This window comes from Ctenocephalides felis, unplaced genomic scaffold (assembly GCF_003426905.1).
Source record: "Ctenocephalides felis isolate EL2017-DRISC unplaced genomic scaffold, ASM342690v1 CF-g0.4_SCAFFOLD_01170, whole genome shotgun sequence".
NCBI lineage: Eukaryota > Metazoa > Arthropoda > Insecta > Siphonaptera > Pulicidae > Ctenocephalides > Ctenocephalides felis.
Window position 1 is genome coordinate 30,984,407 of NW_020537324.1, and position 12,273 is coordinate 30,996,679.

Here is a 12,273-nt window from a genome sequence, read left to right on the forward strand (position 1 = left end):
TTGACGCCTCGCCTGGGGGACCGGTATAAATACCAGTCGCCGTCGATGCAGACCTTCTCGATGACCATGCTTCATGTCCCGCTCGATCTTATCGTCCGGTTGATGCTGTCGCCGTTGGACGGGCCCGCTGCCGCGGCGTTGCCGCCGCCGAGGTTAGCCGCGGCTGCTACTTGCTATATGAAGAAATGCAGAAATTAAAATATTTTTAACAATGATTGAAATTGTCTTAGTACCTAAATTTAATGAAACCTATTTTGCTTTGCGTGCTTTATTTCTTAACGTAAAGAGCTATCCATAGCATGCGTGTACAATTGTTATTTTGTAATAGTCGAAAATCAATTCTATAATCGCAAATGTTAATTAAAAACTAAATTTTGCAAAGTACAGTCATAAATCGCCAAAAACTTGCTAATATACATGTTAGAAGAGCCATTTAATATAATTTTAATTATACGGAGGAAATTTCAAAACTAGAGTAGGGTATGACGAGGCAAAAATGTCCAATTTTACTTTGAGCATTTGTGTTGAGAAATCCAAATCTTTTATGTCAATACTATCTGGCTATGTTCAGTAAAACTCGTCATTATAAAAATATGTTTATTGCTATTATCGAAAATTTGTCAGCTGGTCGTTTTTGCCCCATAGGCGGAGTAAAAAGGGACAGTCAGAGAGGCAGAAAGATTTATCATTTATTTTTAATTTTGAAAAGATCTCATAGAAAAATATCTGTATTATTCAATCCAATCGAGCAGTTTAATTCGATTAAACAACAAAATTGAAAATCATAATCTAAATAAGTATTATATTATCAACAATAAACTGTAGATATTTTTATTTAATTTATTACAGTCAGTGCTATCATTACAGATAAGACAATAAGATTTTTTTTGTACATTTTTAATTACAATCTGTCACACTTAGAACTTTCAGTAATTGTTTTGACTTTTTATTATATGGTTTATTGAATGAATGGCAACCCAGTAGTTGTCCAATCCAGTTGTGACTAATTAACTCTACTCAAAGTATTTGTTGACATTTTTATCAAATATATGCAAAAAGGCGATTTTCACTTGAAGCTATATTTGGGATCTATAACCTCAAGTGTAAATCTGACATCAAAGTTGCCTGATGTCAGGCTTTGGCAATAGCGGGAATCGAACCAGTAAACCCGGGACTAGTTGCTGCTAGCCCACGTAAGATGATAAGATAAATACAAATTCTGCTTGAAACGTATTTTTTATGAAGATCGTACTGGATACAACTTTTGTATGGAACTTTGTAAGAAGAAATCATTATCAAAGTTACTACTAATTTTCCTCTTGCATAATGACTTTCTCACTTATTCTACATTTTTAATTACTGTTTTCTTATTGTTTATTCTCACTAATGTTAACGATTGGGTGGTCCTTTTTACCCCAATTGTATGTAAAAAACGGTTGGATCTAAATTAAAAATAACAATACAACTCATAAAACAATTAAATAGTGTATAGGTACTTAAGAATTATATTCAAGTATTTTAAACTGAACAACCGTGTTTAATAACAAAAAGACTAATGACAAAAAAACACTTTCGTTAAAAATTTGATAATATTTTCTTTTATCTCCTAATTTCGATGTCGCCCGATTTAAAACGATAACTGGTTTCTCTACTTTAGAATTGTTTCGTTGAAAAATGCCATACTTTACTTGCTTTTGAGGTAATGACTTTTGTCTTATAATGGTTGTATCACAAGTCCACTTTCAACTTTTATAACGAAGGAGTTGAATATCACGAATATTATGTTTCATACAGAAATTTGTAGAAATTTGTGTCATTATTAAAAGAAATAGCAGTACATCTCCAAGCAAAAAATCATTTTGTTCCTTATAATGTTTCTACATTTATTTTCATAATATAGGTTTCGATTTTTTTTGTTTTGTTTCTCTCAAGTATGGCTATACTTAACCTTTGCCCTTTGTATACTTCATTATATATGTATATAAAACATGATACATAAAGATGAATGATATATAATATATAATATATAAACAGCAATTAAAATTAAGAAACCTCATTAAAAGTCACATTTAAGTATTATTTTAGGCCCCCTTATTCCCTTTAGAATCAAATCACATTCACATTTTTTGAATTAGTGTTTAAAAACTACTAGAATATAATCAAAATCTTTATCTAAAATATACTGAAACCCATTTGCAAAGCCTCTTTGAAAATCATGCTTTGCTAACTTTCCGTAGGGTATAATAATTGCAACAAAACAAAAAAAAAATTTTTCAATCTTTATGTTTCAAAGGTTTCTGAATTAGAAAAAAAGATAAGGGGTAAAACGTGCCAAAAATGGTAAAAGAGTTTGAACTTGTATTGACGGAATAAAAATTGAATGAAATTTTTGGAAGGCATGTCCAGCAGAAGTTTAAAAAATTCAATTGGCGGTCAAATGTGATCATTTTACATATGGGCATCAAACTTTCATATATTTTATAGTTAATTCTAATGCATTCTCGTGTAATTTATTATGATAACAATAACAACAGATGCTACCACTTTACATAAGTATAAGTTATTAAAAATTTAAGTATTATCTCTATACAAAAAACAATTATTTATCCTCTTACCGGTGTCCTAGCGCATACGCCCCTCTGCGCCTCCACTCAGTCGTCTGGCTCCATGCCTATCAGCTCAGCTTGCAGGCGTCCTTTAGTCCTGCAGCAGATTGTCAAGCAGAATATCCGCAGAGCCATTCGAAATTGTGGGCTCAGTGTCATCAAGATGATGATTTTCCAAAATGAATTTAAGACACCTACCCACACTATGACGAACTGCATCAAGGGCATTTGTATTCGTCCACCGTTGAAGTATTCGAAAATCTAATTAATCGTAAGATGAATTAGTTATTTCTTGCATTTTTATTTCAATTATATGATTTGAGATATTTAAGTTATAACTATTCTATATATTGTAGATTGAATAAATTTTTAACTAATTTTAGATATAGTTTTTAAATCGGAAATATTAATAATTAACAAATGGATGACCCTATAATCGATTTGACAGAATTTTCAACTTTCCTTCATTTTTTTTTTAATTTATTTTTAATAGCAATCAGAATACAAGACAATTCTATAAGTTATTTGGCTTATGCCATTCACTCGCACACATACACACTCACTTTCAAACACACATATAAATTAATCTGATAAATTTTATATTGATACTTAGAGAATCACTTCAATGAGTGATTCAAAACTTTAAATAAACTAGTGTATTTATAACTACACTAATTTATTTAAACTTTACTATTGGTCTAAAATATTACTCGCCTAATTCAACCAAGCATTCGAATATCAATTATATTTATATTATGATAAATTAAAAACTAATAATTATGAATTATGTTTTGATAGGGCCTCCTCCGAATCAAGATAACGCAATTAGTAGGGTTTATATAAAAACCTACATTTCTGGAAACCGTTTTTCGAATTGTAAATTTCCCAGAAACCGGTTTTAACCAATTTTCGAATTTTATATAAAAAATCCATTTTTGCTCAAATATTCTATAATAACAAAAAAAATTATCGGCAAATTAACTGTAATTTAAAGCAGTTAATATTCAATTTCATAAATAGTAAACAAAATTATTTTAATTTTAATTAGTAAAGCTAAGAAATAATAGTTGTTCTGGATTAAATAACTTTGAAAATGATTTTTGCTTATTCATGCATCATTTTTAAATTTGAGAATATAAATATATTTATGATAGTGAAAGGAGACTTCGAATAAATAAAAATAATTCATTTTCAAATACAAAACTTAACTTTTAACTAAATTTAAAAAAATAGATACATAATTGTTAATGTCAATTTTAGTTCTAAAAACAATTAAACAAAACTCCAAGTTTATTCTATTCCGAACAATTTTGATTAACTAATTTCAAATATTTAATTATTTTTTTGGTTTAATGAAATATGATTGAGCATGCCTATCGATTTGTTATTTAGAAGTGTCCTTTGTTTACTCACAACATTTTCCGAAATAGAAAATTCTCTCTCATTTGCAACCGAACTAAAGTGTGATATAATAATTCTGGAAATTTTGTTCTTTTATTTGTGGTTTCTAGGGCTAAAAACTCTTTTTTTAAATTTGAGTAGAGCAATTCACTCTTTCAACAAAAGGTCGCATTGATCTAAATCTAAATTAATATATACATTGATAAAATAATCTAAATTAATATATACATTAGACAAAAGATAACACATAACCTTTCTTGGAACTATAAGACACTGATATGATTCCAAATTTTATCGAACCGATATGATTTCGAGTGTTAAAACACTTGCTTTCATCTAGTATTATTGTCATTTTCCATTTACACAGTAAAAGCGGATTTTTTCCACTAAAAACCGGGGTTTGAATTTCATAATTTTTGTCAAAAAACCGGTTTTTGAAAACCGACAAACCCTAGCAATTAGCAAATCGTAGCAAATTGTGTAATGATATAAAATCTAGTAATTCCCATATGCTAATCTACTAACACATTAATCGCCACGATAATATCAGAAGTGTTAACTTTATTAGATAATGTTGTTAAAAATGCTTTAAGGAAACTTAATTGTACCAACAATTTTTTTTTCAAAATTCCTAGGAACACACTACCTTTTATGTCACACATATGTATCATCCCCATATTACACAAAAAATTCTCGAGAAGCCGCGTGTTAGATTTATATATAATTCGTCATTATATGTAAGCTAAAAAATTTTTTGTAATATTTTTTTTCTGTATAGCTTTTGGAACGGGGTCTTTTACCTTATATATCTGAATTGGCTCATAGAACTTCTTAGCATCAGACATATATAACCGACATGTCGATTAATGTTTAATTAAAAATATAAATACTGCCACATGAATCTTTATGCTATAACGTCAAATCATTTTTAACCTGAATGGAATTTCAAAATGAATATCTAAACATAGTGCAGTTAAATTTAATACAAAAATTAACCTAAATCTGCAATTTATATGCATTTATCCTACTAGCATAAATTTTTCTAATCTATAAATTATATCTTTACCTTTACTCCTGCATAAGGCGCCCAACTGAGCCAAAAGCAGAATATCAGAGCAAAGCTCATAATATGACTCGGATTCGACAAGTTCTCCGAAAGCGCCGTCGCGTACTCCTTGTCGTGAATGGGCGCACCACTCTTGATCTTCCGCATCATCGAGAAGATGTAACCATAGTTATAAACTATGCTGATTAGACTAGGGCCTAAGACTAATATCGCCAAAGTGGCCGAATAAGCTGCCATGTTGCCCCAGTCTAGCATGCAAACGTAACTTTCTTCATCAAACAAAGGTTTGTTGAAGCCAAGAAGCGGCGGCGAACACAGCATCGCGGCTGATATCCACGTGAAAGCCATCCAGCATTGGCAACGAGTTTTCGTTTGCACCGTTTCGTATCTTAACGGTTTACGTATTGCTAGATATCTGAAATAGAATAGAATGATTTATATATTTTAATTATTTTGATATATGCATATAACTATTAAACTAGTGGGGCGCATGGCATCGTGCCTTAAGGCAAATTGCTGGAACTTCTTGTACCAAATATTATTAATTTTTTAAAAACGATTAATATTTTTGAAAAAATTTTACTTCGAAAAAATTAGATTTTTGAGAAACTAGGACTTTGACAGAAAATTACATTTTTTGGAAAAAAAATTTTTTTTTTGAAAAAAACATTTTTTCTTTATTTTGACATATTTTGGAAATTCTGAATTCTGTTTTTCAAAGCAATCGTACTGCTTTAACTGCATAGAGACAAAATGTAAAAGCGCGTAAGCGCCGCGTCGCTATCTAACGGATAAACATTGGTACGGAACCCATAGGAATGCAAACAAAATTTATACTTATTGTTAAAATCTCTATAAAATATCTGATAATTTGATGTGCATATGTTTAATGATCATTTTTGACCGCCAAATGGCATTTTTTTTACTTTTTTCTTTAGATCTCCGAAACTGCTAGACCTGCCTTTATGAAAATTTGATCAGTTTTTCATCTTGTCAATACAAGTAAAATTTTGAATTATTAAAATCGGACGCTCCGTTCTCTCAAAAACTGAGTTACCGTTTTTGGCACTTTTTGCCCCCTATCTTCGGAACCGCTAGACCTGCCTCCGCCAAAACCTAATCAGCACGTCTCCTTATAAATATGAATCGAATGTTTTTTGAATTATTTAAATCGGTTGATCGGTGTTTTCGAAATCGTCGACGAAAATTTGTTTACCGCACACACACACACGCACACAGACAAACACACACACACACACACACATCCATTTTTTCTAAGGTATGCCAAAATGTTCAGAAACCTTTGAAACATAAAGATTGATAAAAACTTTCATTTTCGATTTTTTTTTGCAACTACTATAACTTGCCCTACGGGAAGTTAAATATATGGTAGGGCGGAGCAAAAAGGTACAATTTGAGTTTGGGCAATAATATTGTGAAAACCTAATCAATTGTAAGTATAAGGAAATCATTGAGTACATAATTTATATCCACTAATAACATAAATTGATTTTGATATTAATTTTATTAATACCTACGCTTATTTATTATGATATAAAACTTATTATAATATAAGACTAAATTTGGGATATGATAATCTTACTATTATCATACTATTATATTATACTATACTATTATATATACCGTATCTATTATACCGTGAGATACCTATGCCATCAATTTCTCTATCCATACAAATAATTTATTACAGCTAGATTATTATTTGCTAACTAACTTATTATATATATGTATATATATATGTGTATAAATCAGACACCCTACATACCTATTTAATATTAATGTGTTATATTTCTACCTTACGCCCTATGTATTATCTCTACCTATCTATTGCCTTACGCCCTATGTATTATCTCTACCTATCTATTGCCTATACCGGGGATTGAACCCGGTTCCTCTGCGTGACAGTCACGCATCTTAACCACTACTCTATCGGGTTTCCCCACTGAAAATATATTATGGAACACACTGTTGTTTCTTTGAGCATTTTCTAATTAATTGAGTAACTAATACTAAGGTGACGCGACAACACACGAAAAAAGACGGTTGATTGTAGCGTTACGGTGGTTGAGTAGTTAAGGTCGTAGCCTGTCACGCGGCGGACCGGGGTTCGATTCCCGGTAAGGGTGAAAATAGTATGTAAGCGAAATTGTAGGCGTAAGATAATAAATGTTAGGCGGTTTAGATATAAGTGTAAGGATTGAGCGTATACGGTGTGGTGGTAAAGGAACGTACGATATAGTAGTTATAAGGCGTATAATCACGTAAAATGTAATGTTTAGGTATAGGTGATACACATACGCGAAAAGAAATTTATGATATTAGGGATTATCGTATAAGAATTGCGAATGATATATAGATTTAATTTATAAATATTCTTTCTTCTATACAAATATTTAGTTTGCTGGTTAGTTTTTTGACAAAGGCAGAGCAAAAGTGCAAGAAATGTCGATTTAGTTTTTGGGTCAACGGAGCATCTGGTTTAAATGATTCAAAAAACATTTCACATTTATTTACTGAAGGAAGAAGTGATTAAATTTTTGGGCAGGTCCAATAAAAAAAAGTAAAATATTCTCTGTTAAAAATATTAAATATCGGTACGAAAAGTTCTAGCAATTTGCCTTAAGGCACGCCATTCACCTCTAGTTAAGTATTATATTATAAGAACAAAAAGTTCAAAACCATCGGAATCGAAAGGTGAAAGTTTTTTAGGTAAATTTGATTATCAATCAACTTTATTTATACTACAATAATTATTAACTAGTGGGGTGGGTGGCATCGTGCCTTAAGGTAAATTGCTGGAATTTCCCGTACCGTAACGAAATGTTCGAGGAATACTGTATGTTTTCAAATAGATTATTATAAATATTGTAACATTGTCTAATATTTATAAGAATTATATAAACTGAATTGCAAAGTTGAAATTATTTGTAAAGTATATTAGAACTATAGTCAGAATTAAAATTAAATCTGAATTATTTTCGATATACAAAAAATTAAAAAAAAAAAAAAGTTGAAACAAAATTTTTTTGTCCACAATCAATTATTTTGTTAAGACAAGCAGAAATTTCTTTGAATCAATTGAATCGGACGCTTAGTTCTCTCAAAAACTACCATTTTTTGTACATTTAGCTCTGTATCTCCGAAATGGTTGGGCCTGCCTTCGCGAAAAACTAATAACCCCTTCTCCCAATCATTACTAATTGAATGTTTTTTAGATCATCCAAATCGGATGCTACGTTCTCTCAAAAACTTGATTTCTATTTTCTGCACTCTTTGATCCTTATCTCCGTAACTGCTGGACCTGCCTTTGCCAAAAACTAATCGGCACATCTCCTTATTAATAGGAATCGAATGTTTTTTAAACCATTCAAATCGGTTGATCCGTACGCCCGAAAACGTGGGCGAAAATTTGTATCCATACATACATACACACACACATCCATTTTCTCTGAAGTATGCCAAAATGTTCAGAAACCTTCAAAACGTCGAGAAATGTAAAAAATTTCAATTCCGATTTTCGGCCCATTACAATAACTTACCCTACGGGAAGTTAATAAAGATTCTCAACAAAACATTTTTTATAAATCTACGGTAAGTTAAAGTAAACATTTTCTAACTCCAAGGTATTAAGGTAAACCTTTTCTAACTCTAGGGTAAGTTAAACTAATTGCAAACAATTCGAAAATGAAAATTTTTACATTTTTACAAAAAAAATGGATGTATATGTGAATGTGTGTACGTATGTTTGCATGTATGTATGTATGTTTGTATATATGAGCGGATACAATTTTTAACGATATTTCCGAGAGACCGATGAACTGATTTGAATGATTCAAAAAGTAATCGATTCATATTGATGGGAAGACTAAGAATGCTGCATAGTTTTTGGCAAAGGAGGTCTAGCCGTTTCGAAAAGTTGGAAAAAGTGCAAAAAATGGAAATACAGTTTTTCAGAGAACGGAACGTCCGATTTTAATTATTCAAATGAGATTTAACTTGAATTGACGAAATGAAGAGCAGGTTGGCTCTTCTTTTCAAATATTGGGAGAGGATGGAGCAGCGGTTTCGGAGATTCATTAGAATAAGTGAAAGATATGACATTTGGCGGTCAAAAATGATCATTATACATATGCGTATCATGTTTTCATATATATAATAGAGAATTTGACAATAAGTACAAATTTTGTTTGGTATGAGTTCTGTACCAAGATTTTTAACATACAACTGTTAGAGAACGACGCTGTGGTTCGGAAAAAAGTCTAGCAACTTGCCTCAAGGCAAGATGCCATGCACCACTAGTTATTGATATTACGGGAATAATACCATTAATGAATAATTTCTTCTTACCTATCCACAGATATCCACATGAATGTGTAGACGCTGACGGACCAGAGCGTGACTTCGAGGTAGCCGACGACTCTGCATATGACGTCGCCGTACATCCAGTGTTGCGTGAGAGCTGGGTAGACGGACAGAGGGACGATGAACATGCCGCAGAGAAGGTCTGCCACGGCCAACGACAACAGGTAGTAGTTTATAACTTCGGCGGGACCTAGGAAAAATTTTGTGTTATCTTATTTGTGATAATAAGATAAGACAATAAAGGAATAGCGGTTTAATTAGAATATTTTGAAAGTTACACATATAGGGACTAACACCGACACATTTACAACATCCAAATAATTAATAGGTACATTTTTAGAAACGTGTCTGAAAATAAGAATGATGTTATTGTTGTGAAAAAGTATGCATGTTAGATAATAGCATGATGTGCGTCATGTCATCGTTAAACTACAATTATCGAATTTTTTTGAGAACCAAAAGCCGATGATTATTCGAAGTTTCATTATTTAGTGAAGAAACTGTTAGAGATTTATTTAATATTGATTTATCTTCATAATAGTTTTTTTTTTTTTTTAATATTATTTATTATTTACAAAACGTGTTAAATTTTCCAGCAAAAGAAAACATTATTTGCAACTTTGTAATAGATTGTAAAATGCAACCTATTATCTGCAGAAAGCATTTTGTCTATGTAGTGCGGACAAAATGACATATAGGGTAAGGACGCATTGAGACGGCAATTTTCAAACAAGCAGTTTACAAATAAATCGTTTCATCATCTATGGATGATTAGCACATGAAGCATAAACTTAAAGAGCACAAGTCATATATCGAAACCAATTTTCACCGGGCTCAGAGCGGAAAAAGAGAGTTTTGCAACAAATGCAAGTTTTCTTTTGTTATCGGTGGATCTTTTGGTTTGTTTTTAGCAATTACTTCTTGCAAACTTGAAGTAGAAGATAGAATTACCTTTGACAGGTATTATTTTTTGGCCTGTAATGCTTGCGAAATAATACTATGTAATTGTGTCCAATGTACAAGTATGTCATTTGTCCAAAATTGAACAAAAATGAATAATTGATCAAAATTCCAATAAACACGTGATTATAATTGCAATGCAATTATTCAAAATCACTAGACTTAAAATAAATTAATTGATTTTAATTGTAATAATATAATACGTGTATCAATAAATTCAATGCGGATTTGCGAGGAGCCTATCCTAGGAGTGAAAGGGGGAGGGGAATCCTAAACTAGTATAAAACGAGTATTTTATCAGATAAATAAATAAATGTAATGTGCAATATAAAGAGGTCAAAATTAATTTTCAAGGATCGAAATACGTTTGAACTGATTACTATTACAAGACTGTGACAATGACGCTCAACATCTGACAGGTTTGTTTTATGGCTTTCTTCATGTTGTACAGTCGCGGAAACGGTAACAGATCTGGCCAATGTTTAGATAAAGCTACTGTGTCATTTTGTCCTTATATGCAATTTTAATCACTATTTCCGATTTTATATTCCTAATACTAATCATTATTTGCCTATACAGTTTCTATTACTATTTCAAGAGAACTTAGTTTTTATAATTTGTATATGCATTTTCCAATTTTCAATTTTTCATCCAAACGTTGAAGTTGTTTTATGCAATGTTTCGAATTAAAGGTATCGATCACAATCAAACTAATCACTAAGAAAAATTTAAAAACTAGCATTTTATTTGTATCTTTGCTGTTATGGTCAATTTTAAAATGTTTACTATCTCTTTACTCATTAATCTCTAGACTAGATTACAGATAGCTATTAGTGAAAATAAATATTGAAATAGACATCACCGTAAAGTATGTTTGGTCGTATTACATTGAAACTTGAAAGCATGACAGGACTAAAAAATAATAATCTACAAACTGCATGCGCATTTTTAATTATTTGAATTTTTAATATTCCTTAGAGTTACTGTTTTATAGTTAATTTTCTTATGTTTGTTTCGTTTTGTAATTTACAATAATATTAATAATCTTTTTTCGTAAACCAATTTTTGCAAATCAATTGATATAAATATTAATATTAACGGTAATAAAAATAAATCTATATTTTTACAACTCTAATAATAGAAATTTTTATTAAAAATTGTACACATCAATTGAATAAAATTATTTTTATTAACGGTTCATTTTATAAATAATGTTTTAAAATTAATGCAAATTAATTATATTGACTTATTAGTACATGCAGGAATTTAAGTAAAATCAATCAACACATTATACCCGTTACAAAATATAATATTACAACACCGAACAACACAAATTCAATTCATTTCCATTCAATCGAATAGATTTTATTCTGTACCTCGGTAATTCATAAAAGTCGCTATTATGACTGCATTCGAAGCAACGATGGCGACTCCCATCGCAAAAATGACCGCCGCCTGTATCAGCACCTCCATCGGCGGCGGATCGGACATTATTCCGGAGCTTTCCGGTTGCGGAGCGGCCGTCGGCGCGCGCTCTCCACCGGCGGCCGCTTCCGGGAAACGGATCGCCACCCATAGCAACGCTAGTATAAACCCGGAGGAAGCTTTTTGTGCATTCATTTTGAGAGCCTATAAAAAAAAAGTTGTTATTACTTTTTGAAGATTTTCAATGATTTCAGTAATCGCAAAAAATCGAAAATGATTAATTTTATATATCTTTACGTTTCAAAGGTATTTTGGACATTTTGGTATACCTTAGACAAAATGGCTGTATGTGTGTGTGTGTATGTTTGCGGATACAAATTTTCGTCGACGATTTCGTGAACACCGATAAACCGAATGGAATAATTAAAAAAA

General features: G+C 31.1%; 1 protein-coding gene across 1 annotated transcript; it reads right to left on the reverse strand.

Annotated features, from left to right (window-relative positions):
• Positions 1–83: 83 nt before the first annotated feature.
• On the reverse strand, positions 84–11,889 carry LOC113368023 (G-protein coupled receptor 52-like). Its single transcript, XM_026609589.1, has 5 exons — positions 11,793–11,889; positions 9,442–9,646; positions 5,074–5,488; positions 2,616–2,867; positions 84–173 (listed from the first exon to the last, which is right to left on the reverse strand). The coding sequence occupies exons 1-4, from the start codon at positions 11,887–11,889 to the stop codon at positions 2,652–2,654; spliced, it is 933 nt and encodes a 310-aa protein (XP_026465374.1). The 3' UTR covers positions 84–173; positions 2,616–2,651.
• Positions 11,890–12,273: the final 384 nt, after the last annotated feature.